Source organism: Apteryx rowi, unplaced genomic scaffold (genome assembly GCF_003343035.1).
Source record: "Apteryx rowi isolate R43461 unplaced genomic scaffold, aptRow1 scaffold_419, whole genome shotgun sequence".
Classification (NCBI taxonomy): Eukaryota; Metazoa; Chordata; class Aves; order Apterygiformes; family Apterygidae; genus Apteryx; species Apteryx rowi.
The window spans coordinates 45,512-59,652 of record NW_020450661.1 but is presented as its reverse complement, the minus strand read 5'-3'; the positions used below and the strand labels follow the sequence as shown (position 1 = coordinate 59,652).

The 14,141-nt window shown below is 37.5% G+C and overlaps 1 protein-coding gene across 1 annotated transcript in view; it reads right to left on the bottom strand.

Moving 5' to 3' along the window:
- Window positions 1–14,141, bottom strand: part of GALNTL6 (polypeptide N-acetylgalactosaminyltransferase like 6) — a gene marked incomplete at its 5' end in the record, with an annotated part of 337,061 nt that overhangs the window by 296,709 nt on the left and 26,211 nt on the right. Inside the window, one exon of the mRNA XM_026075986.1 lies at window positions 4,909–5,047. Coding sequence (XP_025931771.1) covers window positions 4,909–5,047 — 139 coding nt within the window. The remainder of the gene's footprint in view (window positions 1–4,908; window positions 5,048–14,141) is intronic.

The window sequence follows — 14,141 nt, the reverse complement described above, 5'->3', positions numbered from 1 at the left end:
ATAGAAGGAGGCCTGTCCTAGAAATCAAGCTATACAAATACACCAAAAATAGGGAAGGTTTTGAATGATAATGCTTGCACACTATCAAAAATTAGCTTGAATTCTTTGATTTCAGGAGGAACAGCTAAAAAAATTGGATGCTCTAGTTTACAAGGAATTAGGGATTTGAAATGGGAAATGCCACAAAATTTATATTAACAGTTCAGACTGGATGATTGCAATTGCTCTCCTGAGCCTCAGAATAAAAAGAAAAAAAAAATCACATTTTGACATTATTCAGAGTGTGAATGAGATTCAGTTTTTGTTTATTCAAATAAAACTGGTATTAAATGGCAGAACATTTAAGAATGTTGAGAAGCTAAAAATTAATGGTAACTGTTACATTGAATACTTATAATAGGGTAAGTAACATTTCTTCCTTCCTTATAGAAAACAATGCTGATTATTTCCTAGCTCTAGGAGGTTAGTTGCACTCCAAACTGGAGAAAGCAGCCTTGGGGGGGGGGGGGGGGGGCAGGGAAGTTACCCACATTCTAGTGGGTTCTAAAGTATTTTTAATATTGCTATAGAAGTTTTAACTTTTAGATAGTTATTCCATTGCCAACTCTAAATATTACCCACAAGTCAATGTTGTTTACAAATTTAGGTGACCAAATCTCTTGCTTTTGCCAATTCAGTCCTGAAATCCCAATGAACTGAGATCATAATTCCTGTTCCAGATTTTCATTTGGATGAAGAAAACCACCCCGCTTCCCTACACTCTGAACAACGGACCTAGAACTATTGTTCTAAGTGCTATGGCAGGATGAAGACATTATTTATCTCCTGCAACTCACCAGGCATTCCGAGGCAAGAGGCATATTTCTTATTAGAGATGCCTTTGCAAAAGTGCTCCTTTAAAATAAAGGTCTAAAATCTCCCTAATCTACTGCTGTAAACCAGGGCAGAAGATAGACACAACCTGCCAAATAAACTTGTTGCATTAGAATTTCAATACAAAACCAAAGGCTGAAGCCAGTCCTTATCAAAGTACACTTTGCATTGACCTGATTTTTGCATATCCAGCTTCTGCAAATAAACAAAAGCAATTCAGCCAAACCCATTTCTCTACTTAAAATCAGAGGGAGGGGGATGAGCAGGGAATTTTCTAACGTGACTTGGAAAGAGTATGCACTGCAAGAAGACTTTTGCATGAGACTGGTACAGAAACAATACACCAAAGAGCACACAGAAATAGAAAAATTTTCATCAAGAATAACTGTGGGAGACAGAAAAAGCACAGGAGATATTAGATGGATACAACAGAAACATATTAAGGACACAGGGAAACTGTTAAGTCAACCTTAAAATGGAAGTTAACTGCTTCATTCCTCTAGGGATTTTTACAGCACAAACATTCTAGAGTCTTGAAAAGGAAAGTAGTACTAGTCTGAATACATTTTTCTAAAGTGCTTTCAGTATATTACACTTAAAGGAAAAGGGCAAGAATATTACAAAAATGTGGAAACCTGAGCTTCTCAGAACTCAACCATTAAAGTATTTGCTTGGTTTTCCTCTCCTCCCTCCTCCTTACCCTGATGTATTTTGCAAGTCCTGAGCCCAAATTCTAAGGAGACCAAGAAGGAGAATATTCATTTGGATTTAAAAAGAATAAGTTATGGTTATCTGCTATCTTTGCATACTTCCCAGAAAGCTAGTCACTTAGAGGTGGTGCTCTAAATCTCTTTGGTCCAAGACCCAGGAATAAAATATTTTTGTGGGAGAAATGATGGAGAAATGTAGGAACTATTACAGCTCCTCTTTCAGCTTCAGTATCTTTTGGCCTGAATTACAGGGTTCACTACCCAGTTTTTATTGTGTCTGAAGATTTGTTTTGTGAAGTTTCTCTACGAAAGGCAAGAAAACTACTCTGATTTTTTAAACCGAATGTTAGACAACATTTTCAGGAAATTAGTCTTCAGCACCATAGCATACGCAGGCTGCTATTCAAGTGGCATACACTAAACAGACACAGAAGAACAAAAGCAAAGTCTGTGCTTAATTACAGTAGTATCCCCACACACATGCAAAAGACAACAGTCAAAAGCCAAAAGGCAGCTATAATCTGTAGTTTTACAAAGTAAAAGTCCGCTGCTAATATTTAAAAGCTGACCAAACCAGATCTTGTCTGCAATATCTCACTTGAATTACTTGCTCTATCATTTAGTAAGGGGAATATTCTTTTTCTGCCATAGAAGTTAAGTAATTTTCCAACAACTTTCTTTGAAAACAGCCTTATGATGCATGAGAAGCACATGTGAAATATGAAGTAGCCAAAGAGAGGATACATTCCTAAGATGAAAGGCAGTTAAAATTTCTGAGTGAGACTGCCCTAGATCACATTAAAGATACAGCAGCTGAGAGAGAGGTTTGTTTCTGACAATAGGTCAGAAAGTATTCTCAGATCCCTGTGCATCTTTCAAGTTCAAGAGATCAAGCACATGGAGTTGCTTCAAAGTATGACCATTAGAAGTATAAAGCCCAATTTTGTCATCTTAATCAGTGTATTTCTTAGTATGCAAATTAAGCACATGGGAACATGTTTTCCTTTTACATTAAGAATCTGAGCAGTCAGTTAACTGAGGGACTACTTGTGTAAGAAAGCACTCTGTTTAACACAGGTAAGGCTAAAAGAACCTGACACAAGTCAATTCACAGAGGACTTCAGCTAAACATCACTTGTACAAGACTTCATTGGACATCACAGGAATCTAGCCGAATCGGAATGCAAGTGTGATGCAGATGCCTGAGGATTCTGCTTTTCCAAACAAGATCTTAGGCGAAAGTCCCCAAAGGGGGGCAGCGGGGGCAAGAGCTGGTGTAGCACTGACTTGTTTCCCAGTACATCACCTCAGACAACGTATTGCTTCTGGGGACATGCAGGGAAACACTATGGAGTCTGCAGACRGTCATGAGTGGAAAAACAAATCGCCAGATATAATTTGCCACATGCTGGCAAAACCACCAAGGGACGATAGACATGTCAGCTTCCTTTTGTATATAGCGATTGCTTGTGGCACTCTTGCCAACAGAGAGGAATGCTTGATAAGCATATCTATTATGTCAACAATATAATTTAACATGACTTAACAAATGTTCGAACTCAAATTTCCTGGAAGCGCTCTTGGCCAGTGTAAATTACTATAAATAGTTTCAGGCAATCTAGGTAAAATTTGGTCAATCAGAAGGCAAACTAAAAAGATACAGTTTAGGGGGAAAAAGATATAGTTCTTTTGAATTAATCCTATACAAAATAAGATATGCACTAAGCTATGCAAATAAATATATAAACAAATATATAAGCTGTTTTCTCAAAACAATGCAATATGGCATTTAGAGCAAATAGGAAACAACTCCAACAAAAAAACAAATTTTTTAAATGCTTTTTTGGTTAATTCCTCCTCTGTGGATTATTTTTTAAAACCTGATTATGCTAACTTTTATATACTGTTCATTCCTTGAGAAGGCCATCGTTTCATAAGTACGACATACGACAGAACAAAAAGGGTTAGTTTCTATGCTATTTCTCCTCCCCGCCACGCCAATCAGTAACTTCTATCAAGCTCTCAAGTTCTGTTCAATTCTCTGAAGACTTTCAAGCAAATGGTTAAYTCACACAACAAAGTTATATAGGTGAAGGAATGAGTAGATTCCTTAAACTGAAGCAGCATATAACAAAGGGAACTGTGTTCCAAGGAAAGTTCAAAGCTAGTTATGGAGACAATTAGTTTTGTCACCATCCTGAAGTGAATTCCCTTTTCTCCTCCTTAGAGGTTCCTCCATAAGCTTATTGCATGAAAGCAGCAGAGAAAGTGAGGAAGTAAATGTAAATAAAAGTCTTCCTAGCACTGGGCCTATCAGTGATCTCATGCAAATAAATGGACTTAGGAAAAGGTTAAACACAGAGACTGTAAGGTTTACATTTTACTGCAAATACAGTATAATGAAAAAGTGGCATCTATAACACTCAGTGAAAAGAGGGAAAGACATCACACAGGAAGAGAAACAGAATCGTCCCTCTCTTTAGAGCTCAGAAGATGAATAACAACCTTGAAAGCTGGAAGGCATACATGCCTTTTCTTGTTTCAGATAAAGGTTTACTCTTTGTATAACTGAGCCAAAAAATTACACAACATGAAAGGAAGTTACACTTAAGAACTGCATGAATCATATTTAACTCAGTGGTTACTTCCTGAGAATCTTTCTTTGCCATTTCCTTTAGAATACTGCGACTGTTAAGGAACAATATTTTCTTCGCAATTTATAGAGCATTCGCCTATTTTTAATTTCTATTTGGCATGCGTATCTCATAACCATTCATTCTGTTTTATATAAACACTAAACTACCATTAGTTATCGGCAGTTAGATTATCTTTATTTTTTCTGTAACAAAAACTGAGAGTAGTTATCAGCAATTAGATTAGCTTTACTTTTTCTGTAAAAAAATCAAAAGAATCACTACAGAGATACTGGTCCAAAAGTTTAGCCAATGGCATTACGTAACTTGTCACTCTGCCTCCCAACCTAAAGGTTTGCAGCTATTACCAAATGAGAGCCTGAAAAAAACTATATGATACGTTATTTATGCATGTCTAACAAATCTCTATCCAGCAATGTAATGAAAATCCTTCTGTAATTAAAAAGGCCTTCTATAGTCTTAACATATGTTATTAATAAGATCAGCATCCAGCTTAAAAAACAAGGCAAATGATTTAACAACGGTGACAAAATTGTTATTTCCCATTTAACGATATGGTCACTTCTTGTTGGATGAGGGTTCCTGCTTGACCTTCTAGAAAAACAGGTTATTTAAGAGACACACAAAGATAAAAACTTGCAGTGAGACAGTCCGTGAGACAATTTACATACTTAGGATGTCGGATGTCTGGCAGGGATCGCTCCAGTGCTATATTGTTGCTAACAAATATGTTGAAGCCATTTTCCCTGTAAGCAGAATCATCATGGTCTTCCTCTGTAAGCGGGTACGGCTTTCCATGTTCACCTTTCCCTACAGTGAAACAGAACAATTATTTGCCTCAAATTGATAGTACAGAACAGACAACACAGACAAAAATAACAAAGTCAGTCTGAGCTTGAATTGGTATACTGGATCCGGAGCATCTCTAGGAAGTTTCTTGCATTGTCTTTAGCCACAAATGCATAACAGAAAAAATAAGATCTGCTCAGATGTTATTAGGATACATTGTCACAGACTTTAGAAAAGGGGCTGCAAAAATATCAGTAAAAGGGGCATAGAGTTCCTCTCAAAAGTCTTTCTTTGGAGGGTTCACTCTCCAGTATGCACAAGTGGCACAGAGTGCGTGGTAGACTCCTTATCCCAGATTAAGGTCAGAACAGAACTTAATGCCATCTCTGCTTTGGGAACAAACAGAAGTTATTTTCTTTAGTCATATTTCCTCAGGTAAGACTTGGCAGGTAGGTAAAATTATCTCCTGCGGATAACGGAAAACAGCTTTTGATTGATTTCAGACTCTTTATTATAAACTCCTTTTTCACAGTTGTGCTGCTAACCTCTTTTTCATTTGTTTCTTTCAGAAATAACAGAGGATACATTTAAATAATAGAAGGATAAAAAAAAAGCAAGACATTTTTATTTCAAAAGCCTCAAAGATCTGTTGATATATGAATTCCTCTATTAGTTTTATGGAATTTTCAATTCCATACCCACAATTCTACAAAGTTTTCACACAAAAGAGCTAGATTACTAACAATATTGAAGTTACATTGTTGGACTCTTAAGTATAGAGAGAACAACAATATTAAATTTCTCTTTAATAACTCTTCAAACACAATTTCAAGGAATACTGGATTTGAACCCTAATCCCCTTAGTACTTAGGCACACATCTCAATCTCCAATTTCAGGATAAAGAGTTCAGCCATTAATTACCAGCAGTTTTTCCTATGCACAGTACAATGCTACTACATTGTTATATTGCTTTAAATAAATTACARTTGGGCACAGAAGGGGAGAACAAAAACACTGTGCTTGCTGTTTGTGTTCCACCTGGTCAAGAGGTCTACAGTGAAGTATCTCATCAGCAACATAATGATCCTATTACTTCCAATACAAAAATATGAAGCAGATGCAAAAAAACAGGCCTCAGAAGTCCCTTTGAATTGACCCAACTCACCTAGCTTTCCTTCTTTCCAGAGACACATTCAGCTCAAAGTCTTGTTATACATTAAACTTTCAAATTGTAAATTAAGCTAAGTAAGACCTTTTGCATCAAAGTCAAGCTTTAGTAGCAAAATCATGAACTAAAGAATTAGTCATAGCAATACCTCTTCTGGCTGATACATGGGACCTGATTACTCAGTTACTCTGCATTTTAGCAGCCAGAGCACTCTCCAGCATTTAGCGTTTCTGAAAGCAGCTTTAGCGTTGAAGTTTAGGGTGTCCAGCTTTCCAGAACAAATCATGATGAAACCAAATGTTTTGCTCCAGGCTCCTTAAATACCTGATGCTCCAGGGGCCTAGCCAGATGCACTTGGCGCTTCTGACTGCTGATTTGGTTTCAGAAACCAGCTACTCCAGTTCCCCAAAGAAATCATCTGTTTTGTTCCCTGGCAAAGCACAGTCTTTTCATTCTGGTTTTTCATTCCTGAGCTACTTCTCATTGTCAGTCACTTCACTTGCTTAATACCTACCTCCGGCAACTGTACCTCTATCTCTTCCAGTCTCGGAGCAGAGAACAAACAACAACACTCCAAAGAAAGTCAAAACATAAAAATTTCCACTTCTCCTCAACTATTTTTCTCCTCCTCATTCTTGCAGGAGATGAACTTCTGAGAGCTACTAAGCCTTGTATGCCTACTCAGGTTCTCCAGAGGTTACACCTTCCTCTACACCTAAACAATCAGCTTTTAACCTCTCTGTTCCTCTCCCTCCATGACCAGTCATAAGAAAATGCCTCCTTTTACCTAAGCTCTTTTAAAGACAGCTTCCCACCTAGATCTAATAAGTAAGCCACCTGATCCCCAGCTCATCAGGAACAGCTGCAAGAGGGAAGGAGGAGGAAAGCTGGGGAAAAACACCCAGTAGTGCCCACAAGCCTCTGTTAATGCTCTAAGTAGGTCACATTGCACACATAAATATATTAAAAACATAGAATATGCAATTGAAGATGCTGTAGTCACTCAGCTTTAGAAGTTTTTTTTCAGACAAAATATTTAATTTTAACCCAAAATTTTGTACTTATAATTAAAACTGTTTTAAGTTCAGATGAAAATATTTAACACTACTTACATGGGAAAAAAATTAGTTTGTATTATGAAGTATTATTTACTTATGCTATTTCATTACTAACAACTATCTTGTCATTTGTATTTTAAAACATGCCTGAAATGCATTTACTAGATTCTAAAGCTAACATAACATGAAAGCTGAGACTCTGATTCTATATGAATCCTTATGAATTTCATACTAAATATGGGGAGGAACCATTACAATAAAAGAGCAGCTGATGATTCAGAGTACTACTCAAAATACAAAAGTGCATTTATATCAAATCTGTTTCATAATACAATAAGCTAATAAACTCAACCCCCAAGACATCATAGAAATTTCAGCCCCTCTGTTTCAGCACATATTCTATTCAAGTAGTCCAAAAGTAACCATTTTAATTTGCTTATAATAAGATTTATCCAGGTAGTTACTAGTATAATGAAAATTCCATGACCCATGGTAAGTCAGGCTATTGCTCCTACATGCTTTTTATGATACAAGTCTCTGTATATTCCTGCCTTTCACTCTGTTTCAGGAAAGTTTTTTGTTGTTGTTTTTATTGAAGGAGTCTATTATTGTGTTCAGAAAATGAGTATTTTTTACAGTGCATCAGTTTCTTCATGTTCTCCTCTACTAAAAAAACCTGAAGACAAGTACTTTTAGCATAAACACTTTCAGAGTTAGAATCCACATTTCCTCATTAGTATGGAGCACTATTACTGTACATAAGCCAAAATAAAGATTTGGATAGCAAGGTTTTTTTCCTAGAGCAACTCAGGAACAGACAGAACTTTCCCGTATCATGGTCCAGAACTGTTTGACAAATTGCAGTATATAAATTGCTTTTGCACAGATACAGTAACTTGGTTCATGAGGTGCACTAGAAGTTGTGAAGCATGTCTCCTGACAATATAGTAAAATCCACACTAACAACATCAACACAGGCTTGTGGGCTTCTAAGAATCCACTAAGTCCTTCTCACAGCTTGCTTGCTTACTCTTTCACTCTGCAGCTGCTCCTGCTTAGCTAGGGATCAGGTCCTCACCTATCGCATCCAGGTGGAAAGGAGTTGGCTGATTTCTCTAAGAGAGCTCAGGTAAAACCAGGCAATTGTTTATGAGCAACCTTGAAGGGAGAGAAATAGAGAGCTTAGAAACTGAGTATTAAAACAGTGAAGTACAACTTTTTGAGAATCTGTAGGCCTGAAGGGTTCTGTTTTAACAGAAAGTTGCCATGTTTGAGTCTCCTCACCTTTACAAATTACCATGAGCACGTTAAGTTTCTTCTCCTATTACTGACTTACCCTCCTAGATTATTAAAGAAAACTGCCTTCAGTGCACGCTGGTTTGGAGCTGGAATATTCAAAAGTCCTCCTACAGCCCCAGAGTGACAAATGGAAACTTCACAATGGATCTCTCTGCAATAGCAACACTCCGCTGAAAAAGAGCACGAAGAGGCTTACTGGCCCTATACCAACCAAAAGGGTTACCTTAACCCTGTCATCAGAGAAGTACAAGCCCTCCTGTACTGGATGTTCTGTCTGGAGGCAAAATTGCAGTTCAGACAGGGCATCAGGGCTATAAGATATTGTAGGGAACAGAGAGAGTAAAAAAGCCTGACAGGGGACTTTTTGCCTATGTGTTTAAAAGCAGRGTTTGACCCAAATGTGACAGGTAAGATCAGTCCAACACTAAGACTGGATACTAACTTTCTTTGAAGCTGTTTTACAACTGCGGCATAAATAACCCCCAAAACTAAGGGCAATCAGAACTTTTCGTTCAGTGATATGGATTTTGATTTTTTGGGGTGGGGTGGGGGAGGAGGGAAGAATGCCCCCTCAGAACAGAACAACGTACATATTCAACCCCCCCAGTCCATCAGAATGCTCCATTGCATGGGATTAAAAGAAAAAAAACAAAACAAAAAAACTCTAACAGCACCATTTAATTCATACAGTGCTCTCTAACTTTTGCGACCAGAGAGTTATTACACTTACGTTTTGATTTTTAACTCAGTATCCTTTGTAAGCAACATTTTGAAAATATGCCATTTTTTCTTTTTTTTCCTTAAAACGATAGTTTTGGAGTAGACATCTCTGCTGTGGTTTGTATTATGCTGTTGTAAGTGTTTTAAGATACTATCTCAAAATACCTCTCTGCAGGCTTTAAGATAAAAAATGGCAAGGACAGCATACTACAGAGAATCAGAGAAAGTACTGGCTTGGCCAGAGTATCAGATGTGCTACAGGGCTTTTAGCCCTACTCAAGGGCATTACTATGCCCCAGGAAACTATATGCACCCTGAAGGATTTAACTCTTATTCTTGACAGCTTGTGATAACTGATAGATTAGGAACACCTGAATTAAAGCATCTTCAGCTTATGATGAACACAGATACAGCAGAAGAAGAACAGGCTTTTTTGTTCAGCAGTGACATGAAGGGAAGAGGATTAGGGTGAGACAAAAAAAACAACCCTGTATATTCAGTACAAATGCATAACAGCAGAAAAACAGCTCTGGATCAGCCACATTGGTAAGATTGCCAGGTACAATAATTATAAAGAGAACAGAGCTAGGGTTGGCAGAATATATCAGCTGTAAATCAAGTCAAACATGCAGTGGGAGAGTTCTGCACTACTTCTGCATGCAATGGATAGGGGACTCTGCTTGATAAAATTATAATGATCAAGAAAACACATTACTACAGCTTCTTCCCTCCTTCTCCCCTCACCTCTCCCCAGACATTATTTATATTTCAATAGGCATGGCAGAAAACATTGGTTTTGACATATAAGATAAGAGAGGTCAAGCAATTGCTTGACTTCTCTACGTATACGGTAGTGGAAACTGAATGACTAGTGAACATAATCCAGTCACTTTCTATAGGGAAGAACTGTGTACAAATTTGATTTCTTTACCGTTTATACTGACTGCTGTCAGTTCACTCGGGTAAGACTTCATAGCCACACCAATCCAAGGCTATAATTCATGAAAATATTTAAGCACACCATTTAATTTAAGCATGACCTAACATAACGGTGACAGGGAATGAGAATTCTCCATGTGTTAAATGCTTTACTAAATAAAGGGGTTTTATTTTAATACATGAACTTCAAAATAAGTATTCTTACTTACAGGGCATCCTACTATTTAGGATGAGATAATTCTGCTATTTTTAAAAATCTATCTAACATTGCGTGTGTTCAATACCCCTAAAATATTCTATTCAGAATCTAGTACAATGCATCTGCACACATCACACAAACTCAGAGCCCCATTTTGTCTTACAAAAGTTCTCATAGGGAGAACAACTAAGTAGTTTTATACTAAAGCATTATTTCAATATAAAGCTGAAGTCCTGTGGGGGACAGTAATTTAATTTCTTAGCAAGTGTAGTCAGAGGAACACAAATCCAAAATGAATGCAGCCACATACCAACTTCCCCCAACCCCTCAAAAGTAGGGAGTAAAAAGGGAAATAAAGATCACAGGTTGAATAAAGACATCCTCCAAATTAGACACAATCTTCCAACTTCTTATCAGATAAAGTTCTACACAATAGTCTTTCATGTTCCCTGATATGGAAGTCAGTGTGTGATTGGCCTAGGGAAGTCAGAAAGCAAAAACCATGTTCAAAGCAATCTTTGTATTCAAAGCATATTTCACATCATCTCTGAATTTCCCTAATGCATCTTCTTTATTTTGACTTTAGAAAAGGAATCTGCATTAAAAAAAAGGGCAAAATTCTGTTTAAATATGCACTTCAACAGCACAGCTGTATGCAAGTTTGCCATTTTGTGCTATGGAGATGGTTTTCATATTATTTTGATTAATAAGTATAACAGATTGTCCACTATCAATTCAGACTGCCACCATATTCTACTTTTTTGAAAAGTAGAGTCCCATTTGAGGGCTAACAAAATAATTTTCTTCCTTAATTCAAAGGCTTTTCTGTATCATTCATCCTCACCATCCTCAGGGGCCGGGGAACATCTTCTGTTAATCAAGTGGTTAAATTAGTTTGAATAGAGAAGTGATTCGATAAATGCACGAAGTAGGATTTCTTTATTGACACGAAATATCTCAGCTTCTCCTACAGTATCTCCACTTAGTGGAGTTCTCCTATTCACAAATTAAATCTCAGGCTGCTAGGGCAGACACCTACGAGCCTTGTTCAGCTGACATGGCCTTCCGTCTCCAAATCATACTCATTCCTTGTTAGCCTCCCCTTGAAAACCAAGTTCTGTTCTGTCCTTTTCTTTCCACTTTTTAAATCCCTGCATTTGAGTCCTATTGTATCTGGTTATTACGTCAGTGACATGGAAATCTGTGCAACATGAGGCTTACAAAGACATATTAATCATGCACAATCACTGCACCAAGGTGAGAATATTAATGAATAAACTGTAATACAGTAAGTGTAAGAGGAAAAAGTTTTGTTTTGTTTTTTGACCCCTGCCTTCAACTGGTTTTAGTTAAAAAATAAGAAGATGATATAGTAGATAGGGCACATGGAATCACTGCAAAAACTTTGGAAGAGACATGACAGCTTTTACTTTTGCTTTCAGAGTCAAAAGATTCCATAAATGTCTCAGACATGAGGGACCTGGCAAATTTATAATGTTATCWGCAAACACAAAAATTATATAAAATACATGGTAGAGTTAAGTGAAATTAGTTATAATTAATCTGAGTAAAATTTATCCAGTGAAAATAAAAGTTACTATTCTGGATATAAGAATGAAGGAAATAATTTGGGCTGTCAAGGAGATTAAGATCTCATCAGTGAATGGCTGAACACAGGGATTTCCCTCTGTACTTAAATTGTGCCACACATAATATAGAGGATATATTATTGCTGACAGCTGTCTGCTAAAGAAAGTTAAACAAGTCTAAGACAGAATGGAGGAGGCAAGCTGAAAATCATGAAAGGATAACCTACACAGGGGTGTCCGCAGCTGCAAATGTGATTGCTGCCACCTTTTAAAATGATACAATGGCATAATCTACATCATGCCTGCGTAATTTGAAATTGAGCAGCCCTATATGATTAACTACAGAATGAATTTTTATATTGTCACAGAGTCAAAGAATGCTGCGAATACTCAATAAAGTGAATTTAGCTGGGTTATATCAATTTTCTTCATTACTGACAGTAAATGGATCAGCTCTCCCTGGAGTACCCCTACCCAACAGAGTTCTAATCCTGCCTGGGGATAAGAGTTTGCAATAGTAGAATATTGTGAAAAACAATCAGGAAAAAGTTGAATGAGAGTAAACAGTTATTCTTTGTGCCCTCCTGACCATGTTGGGGGCTTGGACATCCTACAGGATGGGAGGGGTTGTATAAAATCTGCTATTTTCTAAGTGTAACTTCTATGTATACTAGACAGCAGGTCTTGAATGAGGATGATCAAAAATCTCAATGCAGATAATCTATTTCTTCAGGAAACGAATTCAAAGTGTTCTCAATGGGTAATTCTGCACCAAAGCCTGACTCACTTTAGAACCTGACTTGATGTTTCAGACTTGAAGAAAAGTTTGGGTGTTGTATGACTTTTTCCAACCATATCAATCAGTCAAGTGAGAGATTATTCCTTCTTACAAATCAGACTTCCTTCAAATCAGAGAATTAAGGCAATGAGAGACTTCAGATTTCAAAAAACTGCCACAGTAACTTCTTCAAAAAGAACTATGCTTCCACAATAGTACCTTTCTACATTACATACTCAATTCTGTTCAGAAGCTGGGACTAACAGATTTGTCTCTATAGAAGTTAAACTAAAGAATGAGTATTCTAACTGGCTAAAGGATATTCTCCAGGAAAAGAAACTGAATGGATCGTATTACCCAAAGAGTGAATTGCCTGAACATCGCTGATACGGAACTCGGGAAAAATAAAATGAAACAGGAATCAATGGAGAACTATGAAAATGGAGAGGTTGGGGAGGGGAGAAATCACCAAAAGCTTAACCCTCTTAAGTTTTATTCTACCACTTTTCCAAACTAGAGATCACTAGGAGGACTATTACAGCCTCAGAAAGCATGAAAGGAAATAAATTCTCTGGATATATATTACTAACAACTACCCAGGGAAAACCATTTATTTTAGTTTACCACTTCTTCAGTGTTCAAAACTGGTAAAGGGCCCTTGTTCCAAGCTTCTCCAGCAGATTCAGTTCCAAGTCATCCACAGCTAATTCATGCAGCTCACTATGATTTCAAGCATACTCTGCATTATACCATGAAAACGTACAGCACCTTCTTTGCTTTTTTCCTCTATATGAAAAGTATGTTTCTAGGAAAGAAGGAGTCCAGAAAATAACTGTGCCAGTCTGTTGTTCCACTTACAGAATCAAATTTCTCCTCAGCATCTCAAATTCAAATGGTATTTTAATGGGTAGTTTCTGGAAGAGGCTTTGGAAAGGCAACTTATAAACAGACACAGACACAGACACAGAATCGCTGAGGTTGGAAGGGACCTCTGGAGATCATCTAGTTCAACCCCCCTGCTCAAGCAGGGTCACCTAGAGCACCTTGCACAGGATTGCATCCAGGCGGGTTTTGTATATCTCCAGAGAAGGAGACTCCACAACCTCTCTGGGCAACCTCTTCCAGTACTCTGTCACCCTCACAGTGAAGAAGTTTTTCCTCATGTTCAGAGGGGACTTCCTGTATTTCAGTTTGTGCCCGTTGTCTCTTGTTCTGTCGCTGGGCACCACTGAAGAGAGTCTGGCCCCATCCTCTTGACACCCTCCCTTTAGATATTTGTCTGCATTGATAAGATCTCCTCTCAGCCTTCTCTTCTCCAAGCTAAACAGGCCAAGCTCTCTCAGCCTTTCCTCATAAGAGAGATG